Source organism: Odontesthes bonariensis, chromosome 15 (genome assembly GCF_027942865.1).
Source record: "Odontesthes bonariensis isolate fOdoBon6 chromosome 15, fOdoBon6.hap1, whole genome shotgun sequence".
In the NCBI taxonomy this organism is placed as follows: Eukaryota; Metazoa; Chordata; class Actinopteri; order Atheriniformes; family Atherinopsidae; genus Odontesthes; species Odontesthes bonariensis.
In genome coordinates, this window is record NC_134520.1 from 35731783 (window position 1) to 35759704 (window position 27922).

A 27922-nucleotide genomic window follows, 5' to 3' on the forward strand; every position below is an offset into this window, starting at 1 on the left:
CAAACTGGCAGCTGGTTTCACAGAGAGGGGCCTGATAACTGAAGGCTCTGCCTCCCATTCTGCTTTTAGAAACTGTGCTGCTCTTATTCCTCACATCTCCTGTTCCAGGAGCTGAAACGCTGCTTTACTTGTATCAGATGTGACAGATGTGTTACCGTTTCCCCACAGGAGCTCCAACGTATACGATTTAAACTGTCACAGCGGGAATCATAATCATCATGTTTCTGTCTGTTTCCCTCCAAGCAGCCAGACTTCCTGTAACCTTTAAAGTGTCCTGATCAGCAGTTCTGCAGCTTCCTGAAGCTCTCTCAGAGTTTCTCTTTGGACATTTTCTGCTTCTTCCCTCATCTTCAGTCCAGTTCTTGTACCTGAGCATCTTCAGAGGAATGTGTTTTTTCTTTGTTAAGCCACTTAACTCTGAGCTATGAAACATTCAGGCAGGAAAAAGGCTCCTAACTCAAGGGATGAACCAGTGTTGTGTCCACATTTTAAACTGGATCTTTAGGCACTTTGTTCCCAGCAGCCTGTCACAGAGACACATCATTTGTTCCCATTTCTTTAGCTGCATCTGTGAAAAACAGCTTCATAGTTTCAACTTTTTTGTATATTTACGTTAAAACTGCTTTCAGTTACCAAAAGAGTCAAATTAATATAAGAAATTCAGTTTAAAAGAATCCTAATCCCAAAATAATGAACGTTATCACATCTAAAAGTAGAAAAGTAGGAAAAAAAACAGACAACAATAAGAGTAATATGTTATTCAACATCAATAAAAAGTAAATAAGATTCATTTTAAAGCTTAAAAAAGGAATATAAGATATAATCTAATGACTAATTATGGAACAATTAATATAAATGAAATGATTAAACTGTTTTATGCCACCAGAAATGAATAATCTAGAAGCTCTTTGTGGGTTTTAGACTGGAATTAAGATTTGTTCCCATTTCTTTAGTTGCATGTGTGAAAAACAGCAAAGATAACACAGTGTGACAGACAGAAAACAGGATTTCTGCAGCAACAAGGTGATTCCCAAAGAGCTGCTAGCTGAAAACTTGGCATATCTCAGCATGGTGTGCAGTGTGTCCTTAAAACATTTGAGGAAACTGGACAAGTGGAGGACAGAAGAAGAAGTGTCAGGCCTAAAGAACTATCTCCAGCAGATGAACAGGATCTGAAAGTGATGTCCTTAAGAAAGAGGAAAACATCCAGCAAAGACCTGACACAGGAGCTGAGAGATGCATCTGGACCTTCAGCTGATCCATCTGCTGTTGGCCCAAGCCTCATCAGAAATGGGCTCCATGGAAGGGTGGCTGTCAAGAAGCCGTTCTTAAGGAAGGGAAACAGGGAGAAAAGGCTGAGCTGGGCCAAAGGACCAACCCAGTCTCACAGAAAAACGTGTCATAGCTACGTTGGTCCACAAGGGAAAACGTGGTATTGTCACAATTTGGCCCCAAAAATTGTGACAATACCACGTTTTATTTGGCCCATTCATTTACATTGCTTCGCAACCAGGTCACGTGACAATCAAGTTTCCCTCAGCTAAAAAAATATGGCCGACTGTCGACCTTTTTTCTGTGAAAAACACAACATTTTAAGAAAGTATCTGCATTTGTATGGCATTTCTAGCAAAAACTATGCATAATATTTTCATAAGAATGTAGACGATCTTTCGTTTATTAGTTTCGCCAAAAAGATTTAAGTATCTCCTTGAAAAAACGTAACAATAAAACGTTTTGTACCGTTGTTAAGGTGGTTGCTATGGAGCAATGTAAATGAATAGGCCAAATAAAACGTGGTATTGTCACAATTTTTGGGGGCCAAATTGTGAGAATACCACGTGTTATTTGGCCTAATCATTTACATTGCTTCGCAACCAGGTCACGTGACTATCAAGTTTCCCTCAGCTAAAAAAAGAAAATGGCCGACTGTCGACCTTTTTTCTGTGAAAAACACAACATTTTAAGAAAGTATCTGCATTTGTATGGCATTTCTAGCAAAAACTATGCATAGTATTTTCATAAGAATGTAGACGATCTTTCGTTTATTAGTTTCGCCAAAAAGATTTAAGTATCTCCTTGAAAAAAACGTAACAATAAAACGTTTTGTACCGTTGTTAAGGTGGTTGCTATGGAGCAATGTAAATGAATAGGCCAAATAAAACGTGGTATTGTCACAATTTTTAGGGGCCAAATTGTGAGAATACCACGTGTTATTTGGCCTAATCATTTACATTGCTTCGCAACCAGGTCACGTGACTATCAAGTTTCCCTCAGCTAAAAAAAGAAAATGGCCGACTGTCGACCTTTTTTCTGTGAAAAACACAACATTTTAAGAAAGCAACTGCATCTGTATGCATTTTGATGGCATTTCTAGCGAGAACTATGCATAATATTTTCATAAGAATGTAGACGATCTTTCATTTATTATTTTCGCCAAAGATTTTAGTATCTCCTTGAAAAGACGTAATAATAAAACGTTTTGTACTGTTGTTAAATTGGTTGCTATGGAGCAATGCAAATGAATAGGCCAAATAAAACGTGGTATTGTCACAACTTTTGGGGGCCAAATTGTGACAATACCACGTTTTCCCTTGTGGACCAACGTAGCTATCACACATTTTTCTGTGAAACTGGGTTGAAATGACACAAGAAGTGGACTGAAAATCAGTGGCAGCAGTTCTGATGGAGGGATGAATCCTCCCCAGAGCCCGGACCTCAACATTACTGAAGTAGCCGACATCCAAAGAAGAGCTTTGGGATGTCCTTCAAGAAGCCTGGAGAACTATTCCTGAAGACTCCTTGAAGAAAGGACAGAAAGCTCGTCTGAGAGGGTTCAGGCTGTGTTGGACGTGACAGGAAAATAAATAGTTAGAGAAGTTGTGGGGAGTTAAATTCGAACACGAACTGTGTGTGTGTCAGCTGGTGTCATTGAAACAGTCGACCTTGACCTCTGTTCACCAGAGCGTCGATGCTAATTAAATCAGCTTCAGGGAACACGACTGGTGTCACTTTGTGTGGCTGCTCGTCCCCTTTTTCCTCTTCTCTGTGCCTCAGTCCAGTTCTTTTTCTGCCTGGTTTCATGTCACAGTTAATATGTGAAAGTGTGAGTCTGCATCCCCTCCCCCCCGTTATATGATGCAGCATCATGAGAGTCACTAAGAGGCTTCCCTGAAGCAGCAGGACGCAGCAAAGCCTCTGCAGGTGACTCACACACCTGCTGCAGGTCATTATCCTCCAGGTCACAAGGCAGCTGCCATCACACTCTTTGGGCCCAAGAAAATGGTTTTTAAAAAGAATTCCCCTTTTAGTCGGGCAGCCAAAGTCTCAAAAGCTCAATAAAATGGGTTGAACCTGACATGGTCTGTGCTCGAAACCAGCATACTGCATACTACATACTACATAATGCATACTACATACCGCATACTACATATTGCATACTACATACTGCATACTACATACTGCATACTGCATATTGCATACTGCATACTCCATACTACATACTGCATACTGCATACTGCATACTGCATACTACATACTCCATACTGCATACTACATACTGCATACTGCATACTACATACTACATATTGCATACTGCATACTCCATACTACATACTGCATACTACATACTGCATACTGCATACTACATACTGCATACTGCATACTGCATACTACATACTCCATACTGCATACTACATACTGCATACTGCATACTACATACTGCATACTGCATACTACATACTGCATACTACATACTGCATACTACATACTGCATACTAAATACTAAATACTGCATACTGCATACTACATACTGCATACTACATACTACATACTGCATACTGCATACTACATACTGCATACTACATACTACATACTACATACTGCATACTCATCGATCAGACAGTATGCAGAGCGTTTACCCACAATGCATTTTGCTCCTGCCCGAGCCGAAATCAGCCGGCCTGAAGCTGATTTCCCTTAAGCTCTAAACTCTGTAAACTTTAGCAACATTTGAAACATTTTCAGGTGAGAAAGTAGTCGTTTAGATCCCCAACGTGTTGAAAAGCTGACAAAATACCGGCTGTTTACAATTTTGTTCCCACGAATTCGGCGCTACTAAAGCTAGCCGCAGTGAGCAACGCACTTCCGGTTATTTTCACAAAATAAAATACCTGTTGCCTTTTATCATAGGGAAAGCCATTACCATACAATTGGTGCTTTTGTTTTGAAAGCAGGAAGTGAACCTACCCTCGTTGTAGCTAGCTTGAAACTGCCATCACAGCCCTTTTACAGACAGCCGTTCCACTTCCTATTCGCCCCATTATAAAAAAATTGGCTGCAGTTCAGTTGATTTTCTCTGGGGGCGCTGGCGAGCGAGTGCAGAATGACCATTGGCCATAGGGCTGGCGCTAATAACTCAAAAAATGTCCCCGCTAGCGGCTGAAACCTGAAAATATTACTGTGATTTCTGACAGAGGGATGTGGATTTATATCGAAAGTACAATAACCTGGGAGTTATAGCTTTCTCTTTTCTTACAGGTCTGGCATTTGCGAGTCAGTATCCGCTAGCATCTAGCTAACGGAATCTGAAGAACGCACGGCTGATTACGACCGGCTGCTTTACGGCACTCGTCCACTGTGCCAGAGTGCTAACCTGGTGCCGCTAACAACAACCAAAGCTAAACCAGAGGCTAGTCAGAGAGTATGTAAAAGGGCTGTGCTGAAATCTGTAACTATTTGAGCTAACACCTCTCTGCTAGCTCAGCGCTAGGACTGACCATGCCGTAAAGTGATGCCACATGCGTGACGTCACTCGGGATGCAATACTGACAATAAATGTGTATTTTAAACAAATCTAGTGAGTCTAAAAAATCAAACCAAGTGCCGTTTGAAAGGATAATTTATCCTGCCTTTAGGAAAATTAAAATGAAAAAATATAAAAAATTCTATCAAAAGCAATGGCTGCATCTAAGGTGGATTTCATAGTACCACCATAGAGTTCGGCGTGCTCTGCACTGCTTCGTTGGTGCCCCTAGAGTGCAGTACCACCCGGAAATAGCCGCCAGTTTTCCCTCTCATAATAGAGACTCTCTGCTGCCGTTTTGACAGGAAATGACGATCGGCGACGTCACGTTACGTTGCATCTTGGGTAGTTTGAGTGTGAGTAGTAACCTCATGATGCATACCCAACATTTCGGAGAATCTAGTATGCATCCGGGAACTTCTCGCTTATTCAAACTTGCTTACTAACTCAGAAAGTTAGTAGGAGAAGCATGTGGTTTCAAACACAGCCTTCGTCTACCACACTTTTTATTTGTGTTTTTTATGTTCACTTTGACCCTAAGAAGCAATAATCAGAGGGTCTGCTCTGCTGGAAACATTGCGGAAATTTTTTTTGGACATTTTAGTGTATGTACCCCTCATTTTTTGATAGGAAGTGTTGGAAAATTAAAATTTTCCACAAATCCTCAGTGGGTTGGGTAAGCTGTCAATAAATACATTCAATTATTCATACATCCAGTGAAATTATAACTCTTAAAATACATTTCTACATGATTTTGGCTCAATTTAATGCAAAGAAATCAGGCGTCTTTTTCACTTTTTTTCCAATATTTTCATCTTTACTTCATTGGCAATAAATTATTCCCCCAAATTATGACATCAGTCAATATGCCATTCTGTTCACCAAACAGTATACTCATTCCATAGAAAAAATTAAATATTATTATTTCTTTATTTTATATAACCACGGATTTGATCATTTATTCTGTCTCTCCAGTTCAGTGTGTTCAGATTCTTCCATCTTTACCAGCTGTCGCCTCACACAGAAGCTGTTAAAACATTTTCTGCAGTCACATGCTGAAGTTATTCTTCAGTTATTCTGCAGTAGTTTGGTGTGAAATAAAACACTCAGACTTTTCTGATCTCTGAAACATTAAGTTTGTGTTTGTGTGCTCAGGCTCAGCAAGGAGCTGCAACAGAAAGACAAGGTCATCGAAGCTCTCCGAGCCAAGCTGAACCAGCATCACCATCATCCTCAGCGATCAGACACGCCCTGCAGCAGCCACGCCCTCTCCGACACCACCGACCTATCAGATCGCATCTCCTACGTGTCCGAGCACGGCTCCACCAATGAGGACCTGGAGCTGTGCTCCGATGTGGACGCCGTCAGTGAGCTCGGGCAGGAGGAGACACGGACTTCCACCAGAGCCGGTGCAGGTGAGGAAATCAGAAAAATTCTGCTGTCAGGAGTCAGGAAATGATCTCCAGATGTCATTTTATGACATGTTACAAAGGTGAAAGAAAGCAGTATGGGGACAAATAGGGATGCACCGATCCGATATTTGGATCGGCTATCGGTACCAATAATGAAGAAAACTGGAGATCGGGTATCGTGACAATGGGCTGATCCATATCGGACGATTTTTTTAATTTTTAAATTTTAGTATTATTTTCTTTATTTTCTTTTATTTTTTTAAACATTTTATTTATTTATTTTATTTTATTTTTCAATTTGATTTAAAAACATATATATGTATTTTTTTATTAATTGTTTAATTATTTATTCTATTTTTTTTAATTATTATTTTATATTTTAAATTCTATTCATTTATTTTTTAAATTCTTTTTATTTTTTTATTTTTTTAATTTTATTTTTCCCCCTTGTCCTGCCCAGCATTGGCATTCATCCAAAGGCGTTCTGCCTGCTGCAGTGGTGAAAAAACTTGTTATGTTAGAACTACCTTCTTTCAGTTCAGATGCTTTTGTAACGGATGTTTAATTCCCATCTGCACTAAACTATATAAAGAGCTGATTGACCTTTATTTTGAAAGTCTACCAACCGAGCTAGTGAAGCTATTGTTTTTTTTCCCAATTTCAGCTCCTTTATTATTTAGTATTTAGTTTTACATTGGATTGTTTTACTGGTGCACAATTATTAGATAAATAAGTAATTCAGTACATTTATATCTGTTTATTTGTTTTTAAAGAAACGTTTAAGTCGAGTCAGATGTTGCCTTGCACAACAGAAGGATTCCAGCCTTTTCCACACAATGAAACTTGTTTTTCTGTATCGTATCGGAGGTGAAACGCTGGTGCCGTGGTGTAAAAACCAAAACAAGAAGCTCTTATGCTCAGACAAACATTTAAATCTGTCCAATCCTCCACCTTCATCCTGGTAGAAAGGGATGTGAATGTCCCTCAGATGTACGGAAACCGAGCAGCTGTTGGGACCTACTTTCAGCAGCGGATTGACATTATTTTGGGACCCTTTGGGGCAGATATCTGGCAGCAGGATGTTGCATGTCGATGAGTGTTTTGGTGCCTCCATCATGTTCTCTGGTGCCTCTCTTCATCTCCAGATTGTCACTCTCACCACGACGCCCTGTCACGCCATCCGTCTGCCCCTTCATCCATCACCTCCTCCCACCAAAGCTGTCCCAGCATGCAATGCCACGGCTCGCCACACATGCCTGCAGATGTGCAGAGTCAGACAGGTAGGACGGACCCCCGAAACGAGGCTGTAGAAACAGGAAAAAAAAGCAGAAGTTTCCTCTTTTTCCTCGTCATTTTTTGCTTTTTTCGACCCTTTTCTCCTTCATCCTTCTGTTTTGTGGTGTCCTCTTCTTCTTTCCTCTCAGCTCCAGCCTCCATCTTCAGCTCTGCTCCCTGTCACCCTCCCCCCTCTTCCTTGCCCCTCCATCCTCACCCCTCACACCTACGACCCCGTTACCAGAGCAACGGCGGCGGGGGGGTGGGGTTCTCTCTGGCCGAGGTGCACCAGGAGCTGCAGATGTTGCAGAGGCAGCTGGGAGACGGCGCCGGTGCGTCGGTCTGACTGTTTCTGCACGTCTTTGTTTAACCCAGTGTCAAACTGACCCGACTAACCGAGTGTTTGAGTGCGTCGGGCGACACCGACCTGAGCGAAACGCGCAGGAAATCAGTCTAAAGCAAAGAAAATATTAAAGGAAAGAGTTTGTTTTTCTGCTTTCAGCTGGCAGAAAATGCAAAAAAAATGCAAAAGTTCCCTCTATGAACAGCTTAGTTTGTAAAGATTAAAAGATCACAAGATTATAAACTGTGTAAGATTATGAGCTCACATTCTTGACTGAGTCCAGTCATATAACCAATAAAAGTAACTAGAACATTTCTAAAGAAATTTTGATGGGTGCCAATCTACTGCCCGTCCTATCAACAAACCCTTTAGTTCAGTTAAAGTTGAGAGTCTCCTGTCACATATAAACTTTGAATGAGGTCTCCGTGATGTTGTACCAAAATAGGGCAGTTTTTGGCATTTTTGGCTCATTAAGTGCTTTTCAATCGATTTTCCCATTGAATTTTGGGCCTCGCAGAGGCACATAAAGACAAGTCTGCTGAAGACAGACATTTTGTCATTTTTATCAAGGTCCTGTTTAAAATACAGATTTTAGGGCATTTTCAAAATGCATTTAGGGGCTCGTTATGTGCTTTTCAATCGATTTTCCCATTGAATTTTGCACCTCTGCGAGTCCCAAAATGGAGAAGGTCCTGTTTAAAATACAGCTTTTATGGCATTTTCAAAATGGCCTTGGTCAGTGCTTTTGAATTTTCAGTTGCATTTTCCCATTGCATTATTGGTATTTTCTAACTTCCCCTCACTATCAGTTTAAAGGAGAAACCACAGCCCTTTTACAGACAGCCGTTCCACTTCCTATTCACCCCATTATAAAAAATTTGGCTGCAGTTCAGTTGATTTTGTCTGGGGGCGCTGGCGAGCGAGCGAGAACAGAGCAGGCTAACAAGGCGTTGCCCCGGTAACAGGAGCAGGTGCGGCTCGTCTGTGTCTCTGACATGTACGCTCAATATGGCTTCTTAAAATCGCACTATAATTTTGACTGCACTCGACTGTCTCGAACAAACGGTCGCTGTTCGAAAAGTAAAAGTCGTATCCGAATAATTCTTGAACCGTCAGCGCCCCAAGAGACGGCAGAAGCCAGCGGTGTAATTTTCATTCGGCTACTATGTGTGGCTCATTTTCTATGGTTTTAAAATAAATTTTCACCTGAATTTGATGACTTTAGGCCTTTTATAATGGAAATGGAGAGGCGACCTCAGGGGAACCTCAGGGTTCCATCTCTGCTTTCTGCAGATGATGTGGTTCTGTTGGCTTCTTCAGGACCTTCTGCTGCTCTGGAGCGGTTCAGCTGAGTGTGAAGCAGCCGGGATGAAAGTCAGAAAAATGTTTTAGGACAGTTTTACTTGGATTAAAGCAGTGTAACAGAAAAAGAATCTCAACTTCCCACTTTCTTATGTGCAGTGAATGCGAGCTGACGTGAGGATAAAGATGAATAAAGGCTGGATAAATGAGTTGGTTCTGAGATGCCAGGTTTAGATTTCTGGGATGTGCAGCAGCTGAGTCTGACAGAGATTTATTCAGACTTCTCAGATGTAAACAGAAGATTGTGTTCATGTCTGCAGAAAGCCATCGACCCTGTCGCAGTGAATGAATTCAGTGTTTTTCTGCCTGAAATCTCATTAAACCTCTGAGTGGGGACAGAAGTCAGGCTGTTGCACGATGTGTGACGGATCTAAAACTGATACGAGACAAACATCGCTCCAGAAAAATCCATTTTCCAGAGCAGAGAACGTCTGAGTGCAGCTTCTTCCACAGTCACGTGACTGCAGACAAACAGGTTGTGAAGCAGAGCGACAGCTGATCGCCTTTAATAATCCACAGCTCCATCTCTCAGTGACACGCCACGCTCTCCATCTCATTAGATAAGGACTCTCCGTGTTGATGCTTAATGAACCCGCAGCCTCCACCAGGAGGAGGATTCTCTGAGCTCTGGAATCGCTGATGAGAGATGGAGCTCCGAGCCAGGCAGCTGACTAACAAACTCACACACGTCAAACGAAATCCATTCAGCTGTTCGGCCTTTTACTTCCTCCGACTCTCACTAACTCACTGATGCTGTTTTTCACGTCAAAACTCAGTCCTGATCCATTTCAGGGTGTTCATCGGCGCTGTGTTTCATCTCCTCCTCCGCAGGCTTTTCCGCTGCCCAGTCCAAACCTCTCCAGGGGTTCGCCTTCGGCCTCCAGCAGCCTGCAGACTCCTCGGGCTTCCTGCCTCGCCCCTACCACAGCTTCCAGCCTTCCCCCTTCGGCAGAGCGGCCAGCAGCGGCAGTCTGGACGCCGGCTTGGCCGTGAAGTCGGGGGCCAGCCTGCTGGAGAGCAGTGCATTGTGGGATATGAGCTATGGGACCCGAGCGGGCAGAGTCGGAGCCGACATGTCATCTGGGTCATCGGGGTACCAGTCGGGCACGAGCCACACAGGTCGGGTGTCTTTTTGCTTCATTTGATCATTTAGTGCAGCGATACTCACTATTTATTTCACCAGAGCCACTTTTACCACAACATACTAAAGTTCCCTTTTGCAAATATGCATTTCTACATATATTTTTTATTTTATTATTATTATTATTTTTAGTATTATTATTATTTTTATTATTATTATTATTTTTTTTTTATTAATTTTTTTTTTTTACTTGTCTGTATGCTCCAACTGCAAAGTAATTTCCCAGCTGGGATGAATAAAGTACTTCTATTCTATTCTATAAAACATCCCACAAAAAAAGAAACAACACAGCCAATACATTTTCAATTCAGACCACATTTACCTTAATACTGGGATGAGCGGAAGCTGGCGTGCATGTCCTCGACTTTCTTCATGTTGTATTTGTAGTTTGTTGTTGTAATCATAGTGAGACATTCAGGATGAGCATGGTTTCTGTGCTGGTTTTTGCCCTTTTTTAATGAAAAACCGATCCATTGTGCCTGCATCTCGCGCTGGCTAAAGGAGCTAGCGTGCTCTGTGGTTTAAGCGGGCTGCGTTGCCAGGTTTAACAGTTCCCCCTTTAGGAAACACCATTAAGCCTTAATTAATACTTAATAAAAATACTTAATACTACAAAAACACAAACTTAATAAAAATACTTAATACTGTGCAGTATTCGCTGTATGTATTTGAAAAAATTTATTGTTATTGTTACCATATTGTTATAAGCTACTATGCGAGTGCGAGCCGCCAATTAAAGCTTGAGGAGCCGCTCAATAAGTATCTCTGATTTAGTGGAAATGTGTCAAACTCGAGGCCCGCCACGTCATTTTTATGTGGCCCGCGAGAGCTTAAAAGGTCTGATTGTCTCAAAATAAATAAGTCAAACATGTGCAGTGACCAGAAACTAAATTTCCCACAATGCATGCCGATTATGGTACGCGCGAAGTGACGGCATCCCGCCACTAGACTGCGATGTTTGTAAATTGATGCGATTTTCCCAACAAGTGAAATTGAGAAATACAAATAATGATCCCAAAATGTGCAGGAAGAGAAAAATCGATGCAGATGGAAGGGCATCTGCATCGATGCTGTTTTCTGCTTTCTGTTTCAAGTGAGATTGGAAGGCGAATACGTGTTTGTGCTTCCAGGAGAAAAAACGGTATGTCTTTTGTGTTATAAGGCGGTTGTCAAAGAGTTGTTGCCTAATGTTGTTAACATCAGGCATCAAGAAAAACAAGAAACTGCCTGAGAATTTGACCCTGGTTTAGTGGATAAAAAATGGTTCAGAGCCCAAAGATGCTGGAGGCGGTCGGTGAGGTCAGGTGTTTACTCTGAGTTTGTGTTGAAGGTTCAGACCTGATGAAGGAGCACCTGAGGGAGATCAGGAGTCTGAGGCAGAGGCTGGAGGACTCCATCCAGACCAACGACCGCCTGCGACAGCAGCTGGAGGAGAGGCTGTCCCGCACCGCCGCAGAAAAAGGTCAGAACACAAGAATCCAACATCATGTGTGATTATAAAAAGTGTAGCTTAATGTGTAGATGTCCTCCTGTTTGCCTTAAACAGGCTGGTATTACACAGGCTCTGACTTCACAGGTAAAAACCAGGGCTGGGCAACAATTAACATGTTTTAATCTAATTAATCACATGATTTCCCTGATTAATCACGATTAATCGCATTTGTACGCAGAATCCAAAAATGAATCCAAAAGTAGCGTATAGCTTTTAGCATTTAGCTTTATTTTAAATGTGCTGCCATATGAATGAAAGTGCCATAACATTTGTTGTGCAAACACACTTTTAACATCAGCATCTTTCTGTAGTTTTTATGTAGAAGCCTTGCTCCACTGTCTGTTTCCTTGAATGACTTGCTGCTATCAGTTGTGTGTTTTGCCTTTAAGTGATATTTTAGACTGGAACTACTACGCTGAGAAGACAATTCAACTTGGCAGTGTTTACAGATGACTTTGGTTCTGTCGACTCCGCCGTCTGGAAGAACATTAAAATGAAAATGGCCGAGTAAAAGTTCCGTACCCTTCTCCATGTTTGGTGGATCCGCCGATTACTTTCTTTTCCTGTTCCACAGCAGCAGACTTTTACAAAATAAAAGCCTGTGAGCAACAGACTTTTACAAAATAAAAGCCTGTGAGCAGCAGACTTTTACAAAATAAAAGCCTGTGAGCAACAGACTTTTACAAAATTAAAGCCTGTGAGCTACAGACTTTAACAAAATAAAAGCCTGTGAGCTACAGACTTTTACAAAATAAAAGCCTGTGAGCAACAGACTTTAACAAAATAAAAGCCTGTGAGCTACAGACTTTTATAAAATAAAAGCCTGTGAGCTACAGACTTTTACAAAATAAAAGCCTGTGAGCGACAGACTTTTACAAAATAAAAGCCTGTGAGCAACAGACTTTTACAAAATAAAAGCCCCCTGCTTCCTGTCTCTCTGAACTTTCCTATCCATTAAAGGCACAAAAGCCCCAAAAAAAACTTTAAAAAAAAAAATTTAATTAAAAAAAATAAATTATTATTATTATTTTAAATAAAAAAATAAATAAAACCTGCATTAATCCACAATAAAATATTTATCGGCGTTAAATAATTAACGAGTTAACGCGCCCAGCCCTAGTAAAAAGTGCAGAATTTCTTCTCATGCAGGAATTGTATCTCCTCCAGGTGCTCCAACCAACATCTACATCCAGGGTCTGGACTCAGTCGGCCAGCTTTCCAGTGAGATTCGACTCCTGAAGGAGGAGAACATCAGCCTTCACACCCAGCTGCAGCAGGCCTCCAGAGGTGCTGATGCTCGCCACCGCCTCCTGATCTCATCTCAGTTCAGATTCTTTCACCAAACATTCAATGTTTTTAGTCTTTGGAGTGAACGAAAGTATCTGTCATGTGTCACCTGCAGAGGGCAGTGAGGAGGCGGAGCAGCTGAGGGAGGCGGAGCTAAACGCAGAGAGGTGGGCGGAGCAAAGCGGCAGCCTGCAAGCCGAGGCCGAAGCTCGCAGCCGGGAGATGGCACAACTGAAACAGGACCGGCAGAGGAACCAGGAGACCATCAACAGGTAGCCAGTTTCAGCCAATCCCAGCTCCTCTCCGCTTTCTGTGCCTCCATTTAGAGATAAAGGCCTTTTTTCTTTACGAAGGGAAGGTGCAGTGGTTATTCAGCCCTTCAGAAAAGGGATTTGAATGGCTAAAGGACCATTAATTATTATAGTTGCCTCAGGATGAGGCATTACTCTGTTCACAGTTCAGTAAAGGTCACGTTTATTTATACAGCACCTTATAACAACCAAAGTGCTTTACATAAATAAATAAATAACAATAAAATGCAACAGATACATTTAACAAAGAAATTCAGCAAAAGATAAAAACTATTTACTCACACAGAAAACATTCGTCTCACCCAGGTCTGAAAGCCTGGGAGAAAAGGTTTTAAGAGATGTTTTAAAACATTTCCAGAGTTTCTGATGAATGAATATGCAGCGGTAACCATGGTAACCCATTCCAAAGTTTAGGGGCAAACAACGCAAAAAGCTTGTTGGCCTTTGGTTTTTAGCCTGCATTTATAGGCACATCCAGGTAAAGTTTGTTTGCCGACCTCAGAGCTCTGATCGGTCTGTGAACATGTATGAGTTCAGTTAAATACTCAGGGGGGGCCAGACCGTTTAAAATGTTAAAAACAAATAAATCAGGATCTTAAAATCAGTTCTGAAGCGGACAGGAAGCCAGTGCAGAGAGGCCAGAGCTGGGGTTATATGTTCCCGTCTGTTTGTGCCTAAAGATGTAAGAAGGATGAGCTGAAACAGATGTGATGCATGTGTGTGTCTACAGGCTCCAGCACGAGCTGAGCGTCCTCCGGCAGCAGCTGACCGAGAGCCGCACGCTGGTCCACGCTCTGCAGAGCGACCTGCAGGCGTACCGCGGAGCCTGTGATGTCACAGCAAACGCACGCTCAGGTAAGAGTCGCCGCCGTTCGGCCGGAGGTCGGAGCCCGGCTGAAAGCGTCTGGGTCGCGGCCCGTAGATACAGCAACAAGCGTGTAGTCAAGCTCAGTCTGCACGGTTACAGATGTTTGGGCTGAGCCAGATGTTTGGCACCAGAGAAACCGGAGAGACCCTCAATGAAGTGGTGAAGGCGTCCATCTCACAGATCTATCATTTCATAGAGAAGAAGAAGAATAGAAATAGAAATAGAAAAATACTTTATTCATACCCCAATGGGGGAAATTCAAATTAGTCAAGTAGCTCAACATTTTTTCAAATATTTACAATGATTGTATTAACAACAACAATAATAATACCAATTCTAGTAAAAAATACTACTACTAACTAATAATAATAATAAATGACTAAATAAACAAATAAATAAAAAATAAATAAAAAAATTGAGCTGAATTAGAGCTGAATGACTCAAAAATGTGTTTAAAGCGCGAGAGAATTTGGCAATTTTCCCTCCAGATGTGGGACGTAACACCGTAAAAACACTGTGAAAACACCCCTTCACCTTTAGGAAACAATCAGCGGCAACAAAAAAAGCAAAAACGTTTCTGTAGGATTTGGAGCCATTTCTTTAAATATGAAGGAAAAAGACTCACAACCATTGTATTAAAGGGATAACAGATGGCAATGAGGGAAATTGGCTTACTGATGTTTTTGGTTCATATGGTTGGACATTTATTTATTTATAATTAGTTTTTCATTTATTTTTTTTATTATTATTTTTTTTTTTTAAACAGCATTTTCTCTCTAAATTGATATTATTTCCTTTATTACTCCTCTTTCTGTGTAGATTATGTATTTGCTGCATCGCTGTCAATTGTAATGAGAAAATGAGAGAAAATGCTGTTTAAAAAAAAAAAAGAATGAATAAATGAAGGCAAGGCATCTTTATTTATATAGCGCATTTCATACCACAGGCAACTCAATGAAAAACTAATTATAAAAAAAATCAATGTCCAACCTTATGAACCAAAAATATCAATTATAAAATTAATTAAATTAATTAAAATCACAATGAGTTGAATTCCAATTGGCTTGAATTGGACTTTATTATCTAAGTGCCTTGAGATGACATTTGTTGTATTTGGCGCTATATAAATAAAAATGAATTGAATTTAATTTAATTGAATGGGACTGAGTGTTTCAATCAATCAATCAATCTTTATTTATATAGCACATTTCATACCACAGGCAACTCAATGTGTGCTTCCTTGTTAATGTACATATTTGGCTCCTATATCCTCCCAGTTATACTCTCACAGCTTATTAATATAGGGAGACGATTTTCCCTGAGTGTGAATGTCACACAACAAGTATTCAGATAATTATTTTATTTTATTTTATTTATGAATTTATTTTATTTTTTATTAAAAAATTTTATTTAAAAAAAAATAATTTGGGTGGCCGTTTTGTTTTGCTGTTTGTTGTATGTGTTCATGTCAGAAAATGTAATAAAAATATTGAAAAAATATAATTAAATAATAATTAAAAAAAAAAGCAAAACTCATCCAGGCTAAAGGCCTTTGACACTGCCGACACGCTGATTCCCTCAGCTTGTTTCGGAGGGTTCGGACTGAGAGCCGTCTCTCTGCGGTCGCTGTTTGGACTCATCTTTCTGTCCTCGTGTGCTTCCTCACAGCTCGGGTCAGCGACCGCAGCCAGCCGGGACGCATCGACCCCAAAGAGCTGCACATCCAGCTGGAGCAGCAGCTGGTCGGGCAGCCCGACGCCCAGCCCGGAGCCGGCAGGCGCCTCTTCAGCGGTTAGTTAGTCCGACGCTCCGGAAACGATCCAAAGAACCCAAAACCCTAGAACTCAGAGGATGTGATGCTGGACATTTTTATCTCCACAGATAACGTTCCGTCGCCTCCCGTGAGAGACACCGGGCTGCTGGGCCCTTCTTCTCCGCTTCATTCTGCACAGAAACACCAAACACGATCAGCTGATCGGGGTGAGTTATTCAGGAGCTTTTATTCGCTTTCACATATCTCACACCGCAGAGATGCTCAGTGTGTAATTCCGGAAAAATGTGCAATATTTTATTAGTTTAAATAACTGTTCCATTCACTACCATGTATTATTTTATATGTCATACTGTGCCTTCATTTTATTTAATTTTATTTAAATATATTTAAATTTATTTCATTTTATTTCATTTTATTTAAATATATTTAAATTTATTTCATTTTATTTCATTTTATTTAAATATATTTAAATTTATTTTAAACATAGTTTTGTTTTAATTTCTGATTGTTTTATAAGCACCTTTGGAGTTGCAACCAAATTTCATTGTAATGTAAATTATAATAACATTAAAGGCGATTCTGATTATCCTGACTTTATTTCTAATCCTTCCATTTCCTCCTCAGCAGCCTCGGCCCTGCAGGCCCCCGACGGCTCCTTCGCCGGCCCCCAGGGCCCCCACGCCGTCGGCCACGTGGAGGACTTCCAGGCTCTGCAGCAGCAGCTTCTCGAGGGGAGTTCCCTCCTGCTGAAGATGGAGGCCGCGCTTTACTCCCTGAGCGCCTCGCAGGAGAGCCGCCTTCATCAGGTGAGAGGTGGAGGAGGCAGAAGCACCAAAACGTTCAAGAAGCCGGTCAGAACTGACCTGATTTCAGTTGTTTTGAGTTTGAAATGAGACAGAAAGGCTTCATTCCAGCTGATCCGTGAACATACCTTTCTCCTAAAATATGTGCAATCTTTGGAGCTCTATCAGGATGGTTTCCACTCATGCTATTGCTTATCTCTCAGCTTTCAGAATCGGGATGCTTCAGAAAGCTGCTGTCGGACACCAGAACCCTGAAGCAGATCCTGCAGGAGGCGGATTCTCTGCTCCGGTTGTTCTGGCGAGCAGCTCTGCCCGACTCCGAGGAAACCCGTCAGGTCAGAATCATCTTAGTGAGCCCTGAAATGATCCATCCGAGCTTCATATGGAGAGAGACTGTTGGGTTTCCAGGGTTTAAGAACTCATTTACAGGATAGAGGAGAGACAAAAGAGGAGTTTTATTCAAAAAGAGACAAAAAACCAAAGCAGATCAATCAAATCAAATCAAATTTATTTGTAGCACATTTCATGTACAAACAGTTCAAAGTGCTTTACATAAAATAAAAGCATTGCAGCAGGGAGTGGAAGAAGCATTAAAATACATAAAAGAATATAAAGAGAAACAAATAAAATCATTTAAATGAATTTAAAAACAAGATAAGCAAAGAATAATCTAACAACCGGAAGTTAACAAACACATTTGAGCCCAATCTGTGACAGTAAAAACAGTCAGACACTGGATCACGTGTTTGACCTCATTTTAGAAGGTTGCTATCTCTAACTTCACCACTAGGTGGCAGTAATCGTGACACACTCAGTGGGTCTACATGATGAGATGAATTGGATCATAGCTATAGTTGGGTAATTCTCCTTGGATATGTGGCGGTGAATGAATGGGATCAGAGGCACAAAGCGTGTCATACCCCGGTATGATAGGTGGCGCTGTACCCATTCCAGCTGTTGCTAATAGAGCCACTTCCTGTTGACCTCTTCACCACCAACAACAACAACAAACTCAGGCATTGGAGAAAGATGGAGAACGCAGAGCCAGATGAAGCTACGTCCCTCTACATTTGGTCTGTGATGAGCTGCTTGTTGCACAAACTCGATGCCCAACGGAGCATTCTCCATCGCGTTGTTTGTTTCTTTCTGACGGCGACAACAACAGGAATATCGTCTCCTTTGACTTCCGGGTCACGACCCCGGGAAAACATCTGGAGCATGCGCAGAACGCAAAGTCTGATTCACCACGTGCTTCAGCGTCTACAAGCAGGTTTAGAGTGACTTTCAGCCCAGTTATCTCGGGGTCTGAATCTGATCCGATCCAGTTCTTAGTCAGATTAAGGTGTCTACATGCACTAAATAACTCAGTCTGGTTGTAATTTAGCCAATAATCCGATCCTTTCAGTGCCATGTGACCCCACTGAGTGTTCCTTTAAACTTGATCTCATCTCCCTGACCCTGAACATAAAACATTTCCCTGATTCATACAGTAAAACTGAACCTGAACCTGATTTTATGAGAATAACTGCAGATTTTGTTAACTTTCTGTGGCTGCTGGATGACCCGAACATGTTTGTGTTTGTGTCTGCTTTAGGATCAGTCTCTGGGGGAGGAGGTCGCTTCTCTCCGCCTGAAGCTCTCAGAACAGGAGCAGGCTCTAAAGGACGCCATGGAGAGACTGAAGAGCTCCAACCTCACCAAAGACAGCATGGAGCACTTTATAGTCAGCCAGCGTGAGTCTCCTGTGTTGTTTGGCATATAAAGCCATGTTCTTAGGTCTCTTTTTGCTGATTTAGTTGCTCCAACATCATGTAAACATTTCACTCCATGAAGACACAGTCAGCTCACTGATAGCATTTCCAGACTGTTTGCTAACTCTTTAGTCTCCAGCTGTGAGAGGGTGTCAGGAGCTTTATCAGCTTCTTTAGTGGACGTCTTTCCGTGGAACTGATGAAACGTTAAAGCGGGACGACTCTCAGGCTCTGTGTTTGTTGGTTTACATTGTTCTTATGTTTTATGCCTTATATTTGGTGTTGTTACTCATGTACAGCACTTTGTTTTAAAGGGCTTTATGAATAAAGTTGAGTTGACTTTGTGTTTGTTCACAGTGTCGAGAACACGGGACGTCCTGAAGAAAGCCAAGAACAACTTACAGGTGAGTTCTAACTCTGAGCACGTCGAAGCTCCTCCTCCGGCAGGGTAGACTAACGACGTGATTGGACGATGGAAAGTCACATGGTTCAAAGTGAAAACTGTTTCCTTCTCCTCTCTCCTGCTCCTCTTCTCCGGCTGAGTTTCCTCAGGAGAACAAACTCAGGATGTCCTCCCTTCGCCAAGCTTCTCTCTCCGTCCCTCCTTCCTTCTCCTCACCCTCCTCTTCCTCCTCCTCTTCCTCATGTCCCTGGCCTATTAAAGGTACAGTCCTCTGGCTTGGCTGAGCACTGCTTAGCCCTCTAACAGCATGATGGATCTGCTCGCTTTTCTCCTAAATCTTTTTCATGGAAGATGTTTTGAATGTAGCTGATCAAGTTTATTTATATGATCTAACAAACACTAACTGGAATATTTATACCAGGGCTACCCAAATCCGGTCCTCGAGGGCCGACGTCCTGCAGGTTTCAGATGTTTCCCTGCTTCAACACAGCTGATTCAGATGAAATGGAGCTCTTCAAAAGGTTGTTAAACCAGCTGATGAAGCATCGATCTGAATCAGGTGTGATGGAGCAGGGAAACATCCAAAACCTGCAGGACGTCGGCCCTCGAGGACCAGATTTGGGTAGCCCTGCTTTATACGATCTAACAAACTCTAACTGGAATATTTTATATGATCTAACACAAGGGTTCCCAAACTTTTCCATGCCAAGGCCCCCCAAACAGTATCAGCTTCTGGCCCCCTTTGCAAACCACAGACAATGCTACAAAATATGTAAAGAAACATCAGCTTTTAGAACGTATTTTCTTTCTTTTCTTCACCGTCAGCAGCTCGCTGTGTGAATGCAGCCTGACTAAATGCTCTTCTGTACGTCTGAAGAAGTCGACCGTTTTTTCGGATGTTTTTGTATTGCGTGACGCTGAAGTTTCGAAGGTTTTAAACACTCATTTGAGAGGGTCTCCAGACAGAGGACGCCATTTTTCTGTACGGCTGTAAAGCCAAACTTAATGTATGCTGCCTCATACTTTCTGATTTTAGTCGGCCAGTTCTTTCAGTCTCTTCCAAGTCAAAAATCTGTCCATTTTGGCTAAGCTAGCTACACGCTAGCTTGAGGAGCAGAGCAGCTTCAGAACAGGCGCAAACCGCCAGGTCTACCATGTTTTGACTGGCAGCCAATCAGAGAGACAAGCATGGCAGATAACATTTCCATATGATATATTATTATAAATTGTATTTTACAATACTGATTAAAAAAAATGTGACTATTAGGAAAATAAGCAGCTGAAAAACCGTCTGATTCTTTCTCAGGTTTAACAAGGAAACAAACAGAATGATTCAGCTTCTGTTCATATTTAAAGTGACTTCTTTCCTCTTCCAGGTGAAAACGCAGGACGCTTCCATGAGCTCTCCTTCTCTCCTGGTTGGAGTTTCGTGACGCCCCGACCTTCCTCCTCCTCCTCCTCCTCCTCCTCCTCTGCAGCCCTGGGCCTGGCTCGCCACCAGCGCCCCCTGCAGGCGGTCTTCCTGTAGTGCAGCAGCTCCGTAGTTCTCCACTGAAAATGCTGCAAATGTTGGCTCTTACTGACCCGGGAATCCTTTCGGTTGAGTGAGTGTGTGTGGTGTCAGATTCAGCCGGTTGGTGGTGGTTTATGGATGTGAATGACTGTCGTTGCTGTCGGTATAATGTGTGCAGGTGCCAGCGTCTGAAGTGCTCCTTCTCGTTCAAATGAATTTGGTCCAATCTCTGCTCATAAGTAGCAAAAAAATCAAAGTTAAGCAAACGTAAAACCAGATTTGAAGCAGTCGTTGCGTTTTCACTGGTCGCTCAGTTAAACTAAATCTGGTGTTGAGTGTTTAAGGCAGTTTTAGAACCAATCAGAAGCTGCAAATAAAAACCCGACGTCGGGAAAGCCGGAGGTTTAAAGTGCTTCCTGCCTCTGTTCAGGCTGGTGTTGGTAATCTGAGTCCAGAAAGTGTGTGTGGTTGGAGCAGTTTGTGGAAACAAAGCCATACGTCCTTCTTTATTATCCTGTTTGTACCAAGGTGGTCATGAAAAGGTCAAACTACTGATGACATCATTAGAACACTGAGGTCATGCATCTGCTTTTACAGATTTGGGAGCTGTTGAATATAGAGTCTCCTTCTTTAAATATTACAGGAAACGAGTCTGACCTGCTGAAACATGCAGCATCTTAGTGATAAAACAGAAAGGCTGTGTTCCAAACCGCATACTTCTCCTACTACTCCTACTAACTTTTTGAGTTAGTATGCGAGTTTGAGTAAGCAGAAGTTCCCGGATGCATCCTAGATTCTCCTAAATGTTGGGTATGCATCATGAGGTTACTACTCATACTCAAACTACCCAAGATGCAACGTAACGTGACGTCGCCGATCGTCATTTCCTGTCAAAACGGCAGTTTCAAGCTAGCTACAACGAGGGTAGGTTCACTTCCTGTTTTCAAAACAAAAGCACCAATTGTATGGTAATGGCTTTCCCTATAATAAAAGGCAACGGGTATTTTATTTTGTGAAAATAACAGGAAGTGCGTTGCTCACTGCGGCTAGCTTTAGTAGCGCCGAATTCATGGGAAGAAAATTGTAAACAGCCGGTATTTTGTCAGGTTTTCAACACGTTGGGGATCTAAACGACTACTTTCTCACCTGAAAATGTTTCAAATGTTGCTAAAGTTTACAGAGTTTAGAGCTTAAGGGAAATCAGCTTCAGGCCGGCTGATTTCGGCTCGGGCAGGAGCCAAATGCATTGTGGGTAAACGCTCTGCATACTGTCTGATCGATGAGTATGTAGAATGCAGTATGTAGTATGCAGTATGGAAGTATGCAGTTTGTGGTTTTGAACACAGCCTAAATGTTCCAGGTGACACATCTGTCTGAGAATTTCATTTTCAGAAACCAGAAAAAAACGGACCACACTTTTCACTCTTTTTTTTTTTTTTTTTTTTTTATCTTTTAGGACTTTTTAATGTTTCATTTTTAGCTAAAGTTGTAAATGTTTCAGTTTGAATCTTCCTCACGATGACAATCAGCGAGAAACAAAGTTCCCGATCTCTTCAGGATGGACGACGCTCACTGTGGAAACGAAGCACGCCGGCTCCTCGGATGCATTTCTCCGTGCGCTAGTTTAGTTTTGTGCATGAACTGAGGCTTTTCCTGAAATATGCAATTCTTTGGGTTTCTGTGCAATACGAGCCTCGTTGTTTCTGTTTGTTGATGCCACAGACGTAAGGTTTAGCCACATTTATTTAGACAACTTCTGGATGAACGAGTCCAGTTTCTGACAATCAGTACTGAGCAGGTGTAACGGCCCGCTCATCCGCTGCTTTACGTGGATCAGTTTTATTCACCACATGCAAAAAATAGGCAAAGTAGCAGCGTAAAATCAGCTGTTTTAGTGTTTATGAAGCAATAAGACGAACCAAAGTGGACAGCTTGTTTGTTGTCAGGTGGAAAATGATCGAGTTTGAATCATTTTTGTGGAACTCCCACCAGATCAAACTGGTTTAGTGTTTTCTCGGTGTGTGTGTGTGTGCGTGTGTGTGTGTGCGTGTGTGTGTGTAGGAAGCACAGCTCATGGTGTACATATTAAAGATAGATGTGTTTTTATGCATGTTCTCTTTGTTAAGATGTTTTGGGGTAAAAAGAAAAGAACCTTTTCATTAAAAGGGACAAAACAACATCTGCTTCGTTCCTCGTGTTTCTTTTCTCCACTTTACTCCAAATCTTTAGTTCAATTTCAATTCAATTTATTTATTAACAGCACAGTGCATATTAATAACATTAATAACATGCTAGAGTTAGCCAAAGGCTAGTTTTCATCTGTCGTCCTGGTGGCCAGTTGTAGAATGGCACCCTAAAAAAAAATAAATAAATAAAATCATCAATTAAGAACGACATATTAAAACACTGTTAGTTCATAATACACCAAATGGAGACATTTTTATATTCAGGTTAAAAACATTTCTTTTCTCATGTATCTATGCATGAAATCTGCACGATATCTTTTAATTTAAATTATTTTATTTGTTTCTCTTTATATTATTTTATGTATTTTTAATGCTTCTTCCACCCTGCTGCAATGCTTTTATTTTATATGAAGCACTTTGAATTGTTTTGTACATGAAATGTGCTACAAATAGATTTGATTTGATGTGGTTTGATAACAGAGAGAGCAACAATGATGGTAGGAAATAGTAAGATACAAGTAGAAGTAGTTCTGAGGATCAGCTGTTTAAGCACACGCAGCAGCAGCAAAGCGTTTAATTAAAGCATCAAATCATCACTGAGGATCAAGCATTGATAAAACCGATCATAATAAAACAGAAATAAAGATCATAATAAACAGAAATAAAGAACACAATAAAACAAATAAAGAACGCAATAAAACAGAAATAAAGAACACAATAAAACAGAAATAAAGAACATAAAACAAATAAAGAACATAATACAAAACAAATAAAGAACGCTATAAAACAGAAATAAAGAACACAATAAAACAGAAATAAAGAACATAATAAAGAACACAATAAAACAGAAATAAAGAACACAAAACAAATAAAGAACACAATAAAACAGAAATAAAGAACATAATAAAGAACACAATAAAACAGAAATAAAGAACACAAAACAAATAAAGAACACAATAAAACAGAAATAAAGAACATAAAACAAATAAAGAACACAAAAGAAATAAAGAACATAATAAAACAAATGGAAGGCGATGAGAGAGGAAAGGAAAGGACAACGGAAGGGAGGAGACATTTATCTCATGGAATAGAAGGACAAAAGGAAACATGTGACTACCCTGGAGAAGATAAAACTACAGAACATGTTCTGTTCCAGAAATATAACGAGAAAACAGAACCTCAAACCGTTCAAATTGAGCTGGATCCCATCGATTTAAAGCTGTGAAGGTTCTCAGGCCTTCTTCCATCATCTCCTTTGTTTGAGAGGATGCGAGTTGTTGCGTGGTGGTGGAGGGTTCCTGGTTCCAATCCCGACTGGTTGGATGGATTCTGGTCCACATTCCATACCAGTTGGTGGCAGTAATGCGCCCATCTTTACCAAATAACACCAAGAAGAAGAAGAGTTTGGGCATTAATCTGCTGCCGGCTGTGCGGCGTGAGCTGAATTTTTCTCTACTCATACAAGCTGCAACAAAACAAGCTTTTCTGGAGTTGAAGGGGGAACAAAAGTGAATTCCCTGTTTCTGTCCGGAACTCTATTCGGGGAACTCAGCTGAAAGCGTTAGCAGAGTTAGCAGAGTTAGCTTCGCTGTGTTGTCTGAGCTGAATCTGTGAGTGTGAGCAGCAACAATGTCTTCAGCTCAGCATCTGAGAGAGTTTATCAGCCAGCGGCTCACTGCTGCTGCTGAGGAAATATTCTCAGAGTTTGAGAAAACCATCGGCCGGTACGAGGAGGAGATCGACCGGCAGCGCAGGCTGCTGGATGTCACCTGGAAACCCGGAATAAAGCTCCACACGGCAGGTGAGGAACACTGAGATGGGTGTAACATCTGATCTGAGGTCTGAGGATTCAGAGCCTCTGTGCACGCGCACTGAATGCAAACACGATCACGCACGGAGGAAATACTGTTTTGCCTAAAGGCTCTGGCATGGTTGCCGCGTCTGCTAGCGCGAGCGGTGTTGATGACGTCACGATTTCGTGCCCGCCATGTATAGCAGTAGAAGTAAAACAGACACAGCGATGGAGGAGCCTACCCATTATCCGTGGGAGAAGTTTATTGATTTCTATTTTAGTATTGGCCTAACATATAAAGACATCAAATCCGTTCTTGCACGTAGACATGGCTTTGACATAAGTGAGAGACTTATCTGAAATCGCTGTGTCTGTTTTACTTCCGGTTCACTGACGTGGGAAAAATACTTTTTGCGAGATCTCGCAACAAAAAAAAAAAAAAAAAAATCCCTCCATATCCCTTTAGGGACTCTGTAGATTCTGATTCTGATTTATTTATTTGTTTTAAGTGCTGAAGTGAATCCCTTGTGCCCTGACATTTGCTGTTGAAATGCATCCAAGGAAAACTCAATAAAATTAATTTTGGAAAAAGATTTAAAGCCCCTGAAGACCCAGAATCCTCCTCTTACCAAAGTAACTGGATAAATGAACGGAACCATAAGTGTTTGTCTTTGTTGAGAATCCAACTGGCGATCTGTCCAAGGTGTACCCCACCTTTCATCCAATGACAGCTGGGATAGGCTCTGAACTGGAATAAGCAGGTATAAACAATGGCTCTATCAATTCATCCATCCATCCATTTTTCGACCGCCACCTCTACATCACCTGCTTCATGAAGAAGTAATTACACAAAAGGCCACACGTCTGTTGTCCAATTACATTTGAGCTTCTGAAAAAGAACATTTTACAACTGAAGAACTGAAATTCCCTCCTCCGTCCACCAGTTTTGATATGAAATCCTCAGTCTGAACTTAAAGGCCATATTAACATAAAACTTTAACCCGAGTCAGCAGGTTTTGGTAAACACCTGAAGATGAAAATAAGTCAGTCCAAACATTTATCGACTGTATTGCATTTTCTCTCGTATGTTTACATAAAATCAAATCAGCCTTTTTCTTGTGTTCTTCATGCGATCCAGACCTCCCACAGCAAGACGACTGTAATAATGAAGAGGTTCCCACCGATCAACTCGGTAACCAGGACGGGAACTCCGGTCTGGACCAGGGGGAACCAAAAGCTCCACAGTTTCAGGAGCAACAGGAGGAACAGTGCGCCAATCAGGAGGAAGAGCAGCAGCTTTTGAAGGAGGAGCCTAATGGCATCATGGTTTCTCCAACTTGTGAGGAAACTGACCACAGTGAAACGGAACCAAACAGGAACCGGCTTTGCTTTCAGAACTATTCTGTAGCTGAGAAGCAAAATCAGGAGGGAGTCGAGCACCAAGTCTTAGGATTATCTAGAAATGCAAACCTGAAGCCAAAGAAGAGACATCACAGAAAGAATGTAGATGACTCCTCCAGTTCAGAGAGTCAGTGTGAGATGAACATGAGCAAAGAGTCTCTAAAATGTGATGTTTGCTGCAAAGTTTTTAGGTACAGATATGAATTTACGAGACATTACAGAATCCACACAGGGGAGAAGCCGTATTCTTGCAAAACATGTGGAAAAAGTTTTTCTCAGTGTAGCAGTTTGAATGTCCACATGAGAACTCACACAGGTGAGTCTTTCCACTGTAACACATGTGGAAAAAGCTTTAAGGTCATATCACAGCTGAAAATGCACAAGAAAACTCACACGGGTGAGAAAACGTATTTTTGCAAAATATGCAGGAAAAGTTTCACTCGGTGCGATGATTTCGATGAGCATGTGAGAACGCACACAGATGAGAGGCCGCATCGCTGTGAAACATGTGGGAAAAGTTTCAGCTATAGAAATTCTTTCAAAGACCACATGAGAACTCACACTGGTGAGAGGCCGTATCCCTGCAAAATATGCGGGAAAAGTTTCACTCAGAGCAGCCATTTGATCGTTCACATTAGAATTCACACCGGTGAGAAGCCGTATCCCTGTAAAATATGTGGGAAGAGTTTCAGATGTAAAAGTCATTTGACTTCGCACATGAGAACTCACAGAGTCTGTAGTACTCAAACATGTATAGATTAAGTTCACTGGAAAACAGAGTTTATGGGAATAAAGGGTGCATGAATTCATACAAGAGGAGGTTTCAGAGTTGATAAACCTCCGTCATGTGAGTTCATTTCATGTCCCACTCTGGAAACAGTGACTGGTCCCTGAGTGGTCTGAACAAGCACTGCTATGATGGCGTCATCTCTAAAATTTAAATTTAGAAAAAGGCATTAGTTTGGATGCAGACTTAATCTATGGTCCGCTAATATGAAGCTAATTTAATTTATTTGAAAATTGTTTTCCAGGAACTGAAAACATCTAAAAAAAACCTCTAAAAAAAAAATCACTTTTTTAGAATACTTAAGAAAACTAATGTAAAGTGTAAATATACAAACATTTATATATCCAGCAGCTATGTGAACATACAGCAGCGTTTTACTAGAGCATCCAGCCACTGTCTCTGTCTTCTTAGTTTTTCCTGCTATTTAGTTCTTTGTTTTCATTTACCACGACTGCCTTATGTCAGACATTTTTTACATGTGATGTGCTGTTTATAAAAGCAACGGAGATCTGCTACAGCAGCATAGAAGAAGATCTTCCATGAGAACTGGGAAGTAGAAACTGAGAAGGTACAGACCTGCTTCAGGAGTCATAACGGTCCTGTTCTGCTCATCTACCTCATCTGCACCTTAAAAACTTTGATCTTAGTCACAGTATTGCTATTAATACTAATTAATTAATTGTTATTGCACTGAACTGCCTTGCACTACAGTTATATCTAATTCTTAACCTGCCTACTCTGATATTACAATATTGCACAATCCTCACCCTCTTCAATTGTACTGTTGCATTTTGCTTGTACCTGTTGAGGTGTTGATGACCACTGTGCACTGACAGGAACAACAACAAGGCGGACATTCCCAGCCGCACACCCCCTGGACAATTGCATTCCCATCCATAGTATCTATTTATTGCAAATGTACATACTGTATTTATTGTTCTCATACACAGCCCTATTTACCACCCGTAATCAAATTCCATTCTTACTGTTCTGTATTTCTAATTTTTTATTCTTTTATGTTATTGTTGAGTGTTGTACTTTGCGAGTGAAGTTTTACTGGAGTCAAATTCCTTGTTTGTTTCGTCAAACCTGGCCAATAAAGCTGATTCTGAATTCTGATTCTGACATAAAAGACGCGATGAAAGAAATGAGACCGTCACAGAAACAATGAATGAATAAAGTGTACAGCTGATAATGCTGTACACAGTAATGAAGCCCAG

The 27922-nt window shown here is 41.3% G+C and overlaps 2 protein-coding genes across 10 annotated transcripts in view; both read left to right on the top strand.

The window, feature by feature from the left end:
• pde4dip (phosphodiesterase 4D interacting protein) overlaps positions 1-22715 on the top strand; it is a 159821-nt gene extending 137106 nt beyond the window's left edge. For 5 of the 9 annotated variants that reach the window (XM_075486076.1, XM_075486075.1, XM_075486074.1 and 2 more), the window contains 16 exons: positions 5957-6216; positions 7359-7493; positions 7638-7820; positions 10025-10312; positions 11665-11796; positions 12994-13113; positions 13229-13385; positions 14155-14279; positions 15961-16083; positions 16174-16272; positions 16691-16872; positions 17073-17204; positions 18464-18602; positions 18978-19024; positions 19173-19284; positions 20400-22715. In XM_075486076.1, the coding sequence (XP_075342191.1) occupies positions 5957-6216; positions 7359-7493; positions 7638-7820; positions 10025-10312; positions 11665-11796; positions 12994-13113; positions 13229-13385; positions 14155-14279; positions 15961-16083; positions 16174-16272; positions 16691-16872; positions 17073-17204; positions 18464-18602; positions 18978-19024; positions 19173-19284; positions 20400-20551 (2386 nt within the window). In that variant the 3' untranslated portion in view covers positions 20552-22715. The remainder of the gene's footprint in view (positions 1-5956; positions 6217-7358; positions 7494-7637; positions 7821-10024; positions 10313-11664; positions 11797-12993; positions 13114-13228; positions 13386-14154; positions 14280-15960; positions 16084-16173; positions 16273-16690; positions 16873-17072; positions 17205-18463; positions 18603-18977; positions 19025-19172; positions 19285-20399) is intronic. The other 4 variants (XM_075486069.1, XM_075486071.1, XM_075486072.1 and 1 more) reach the window with 4 other exon arrangements.
• Positions 22716-24121: 1406 nt separating this feature from the next.
• Positions 24122-27819, top strand: LOC142400848 (uncharacterized). Its single transcript, XM_075486083.1, has 2 exons — positions 24122-24523; positions 25653-27819. The coding sequence occupies exons 1-2, from the start codon at positions 24352-24354 to the stop codon at positions 26675-26677; spliced, it is 1197 nt and encodes a 398-aa protein (XP_075342198.1). The 5' UTR covers positions 24122-24351; the 3' UTR covers positions 26678-27819.
• The last annotated feature ends 103 nt before the right edge of the window (positions 27820-27922 follow it).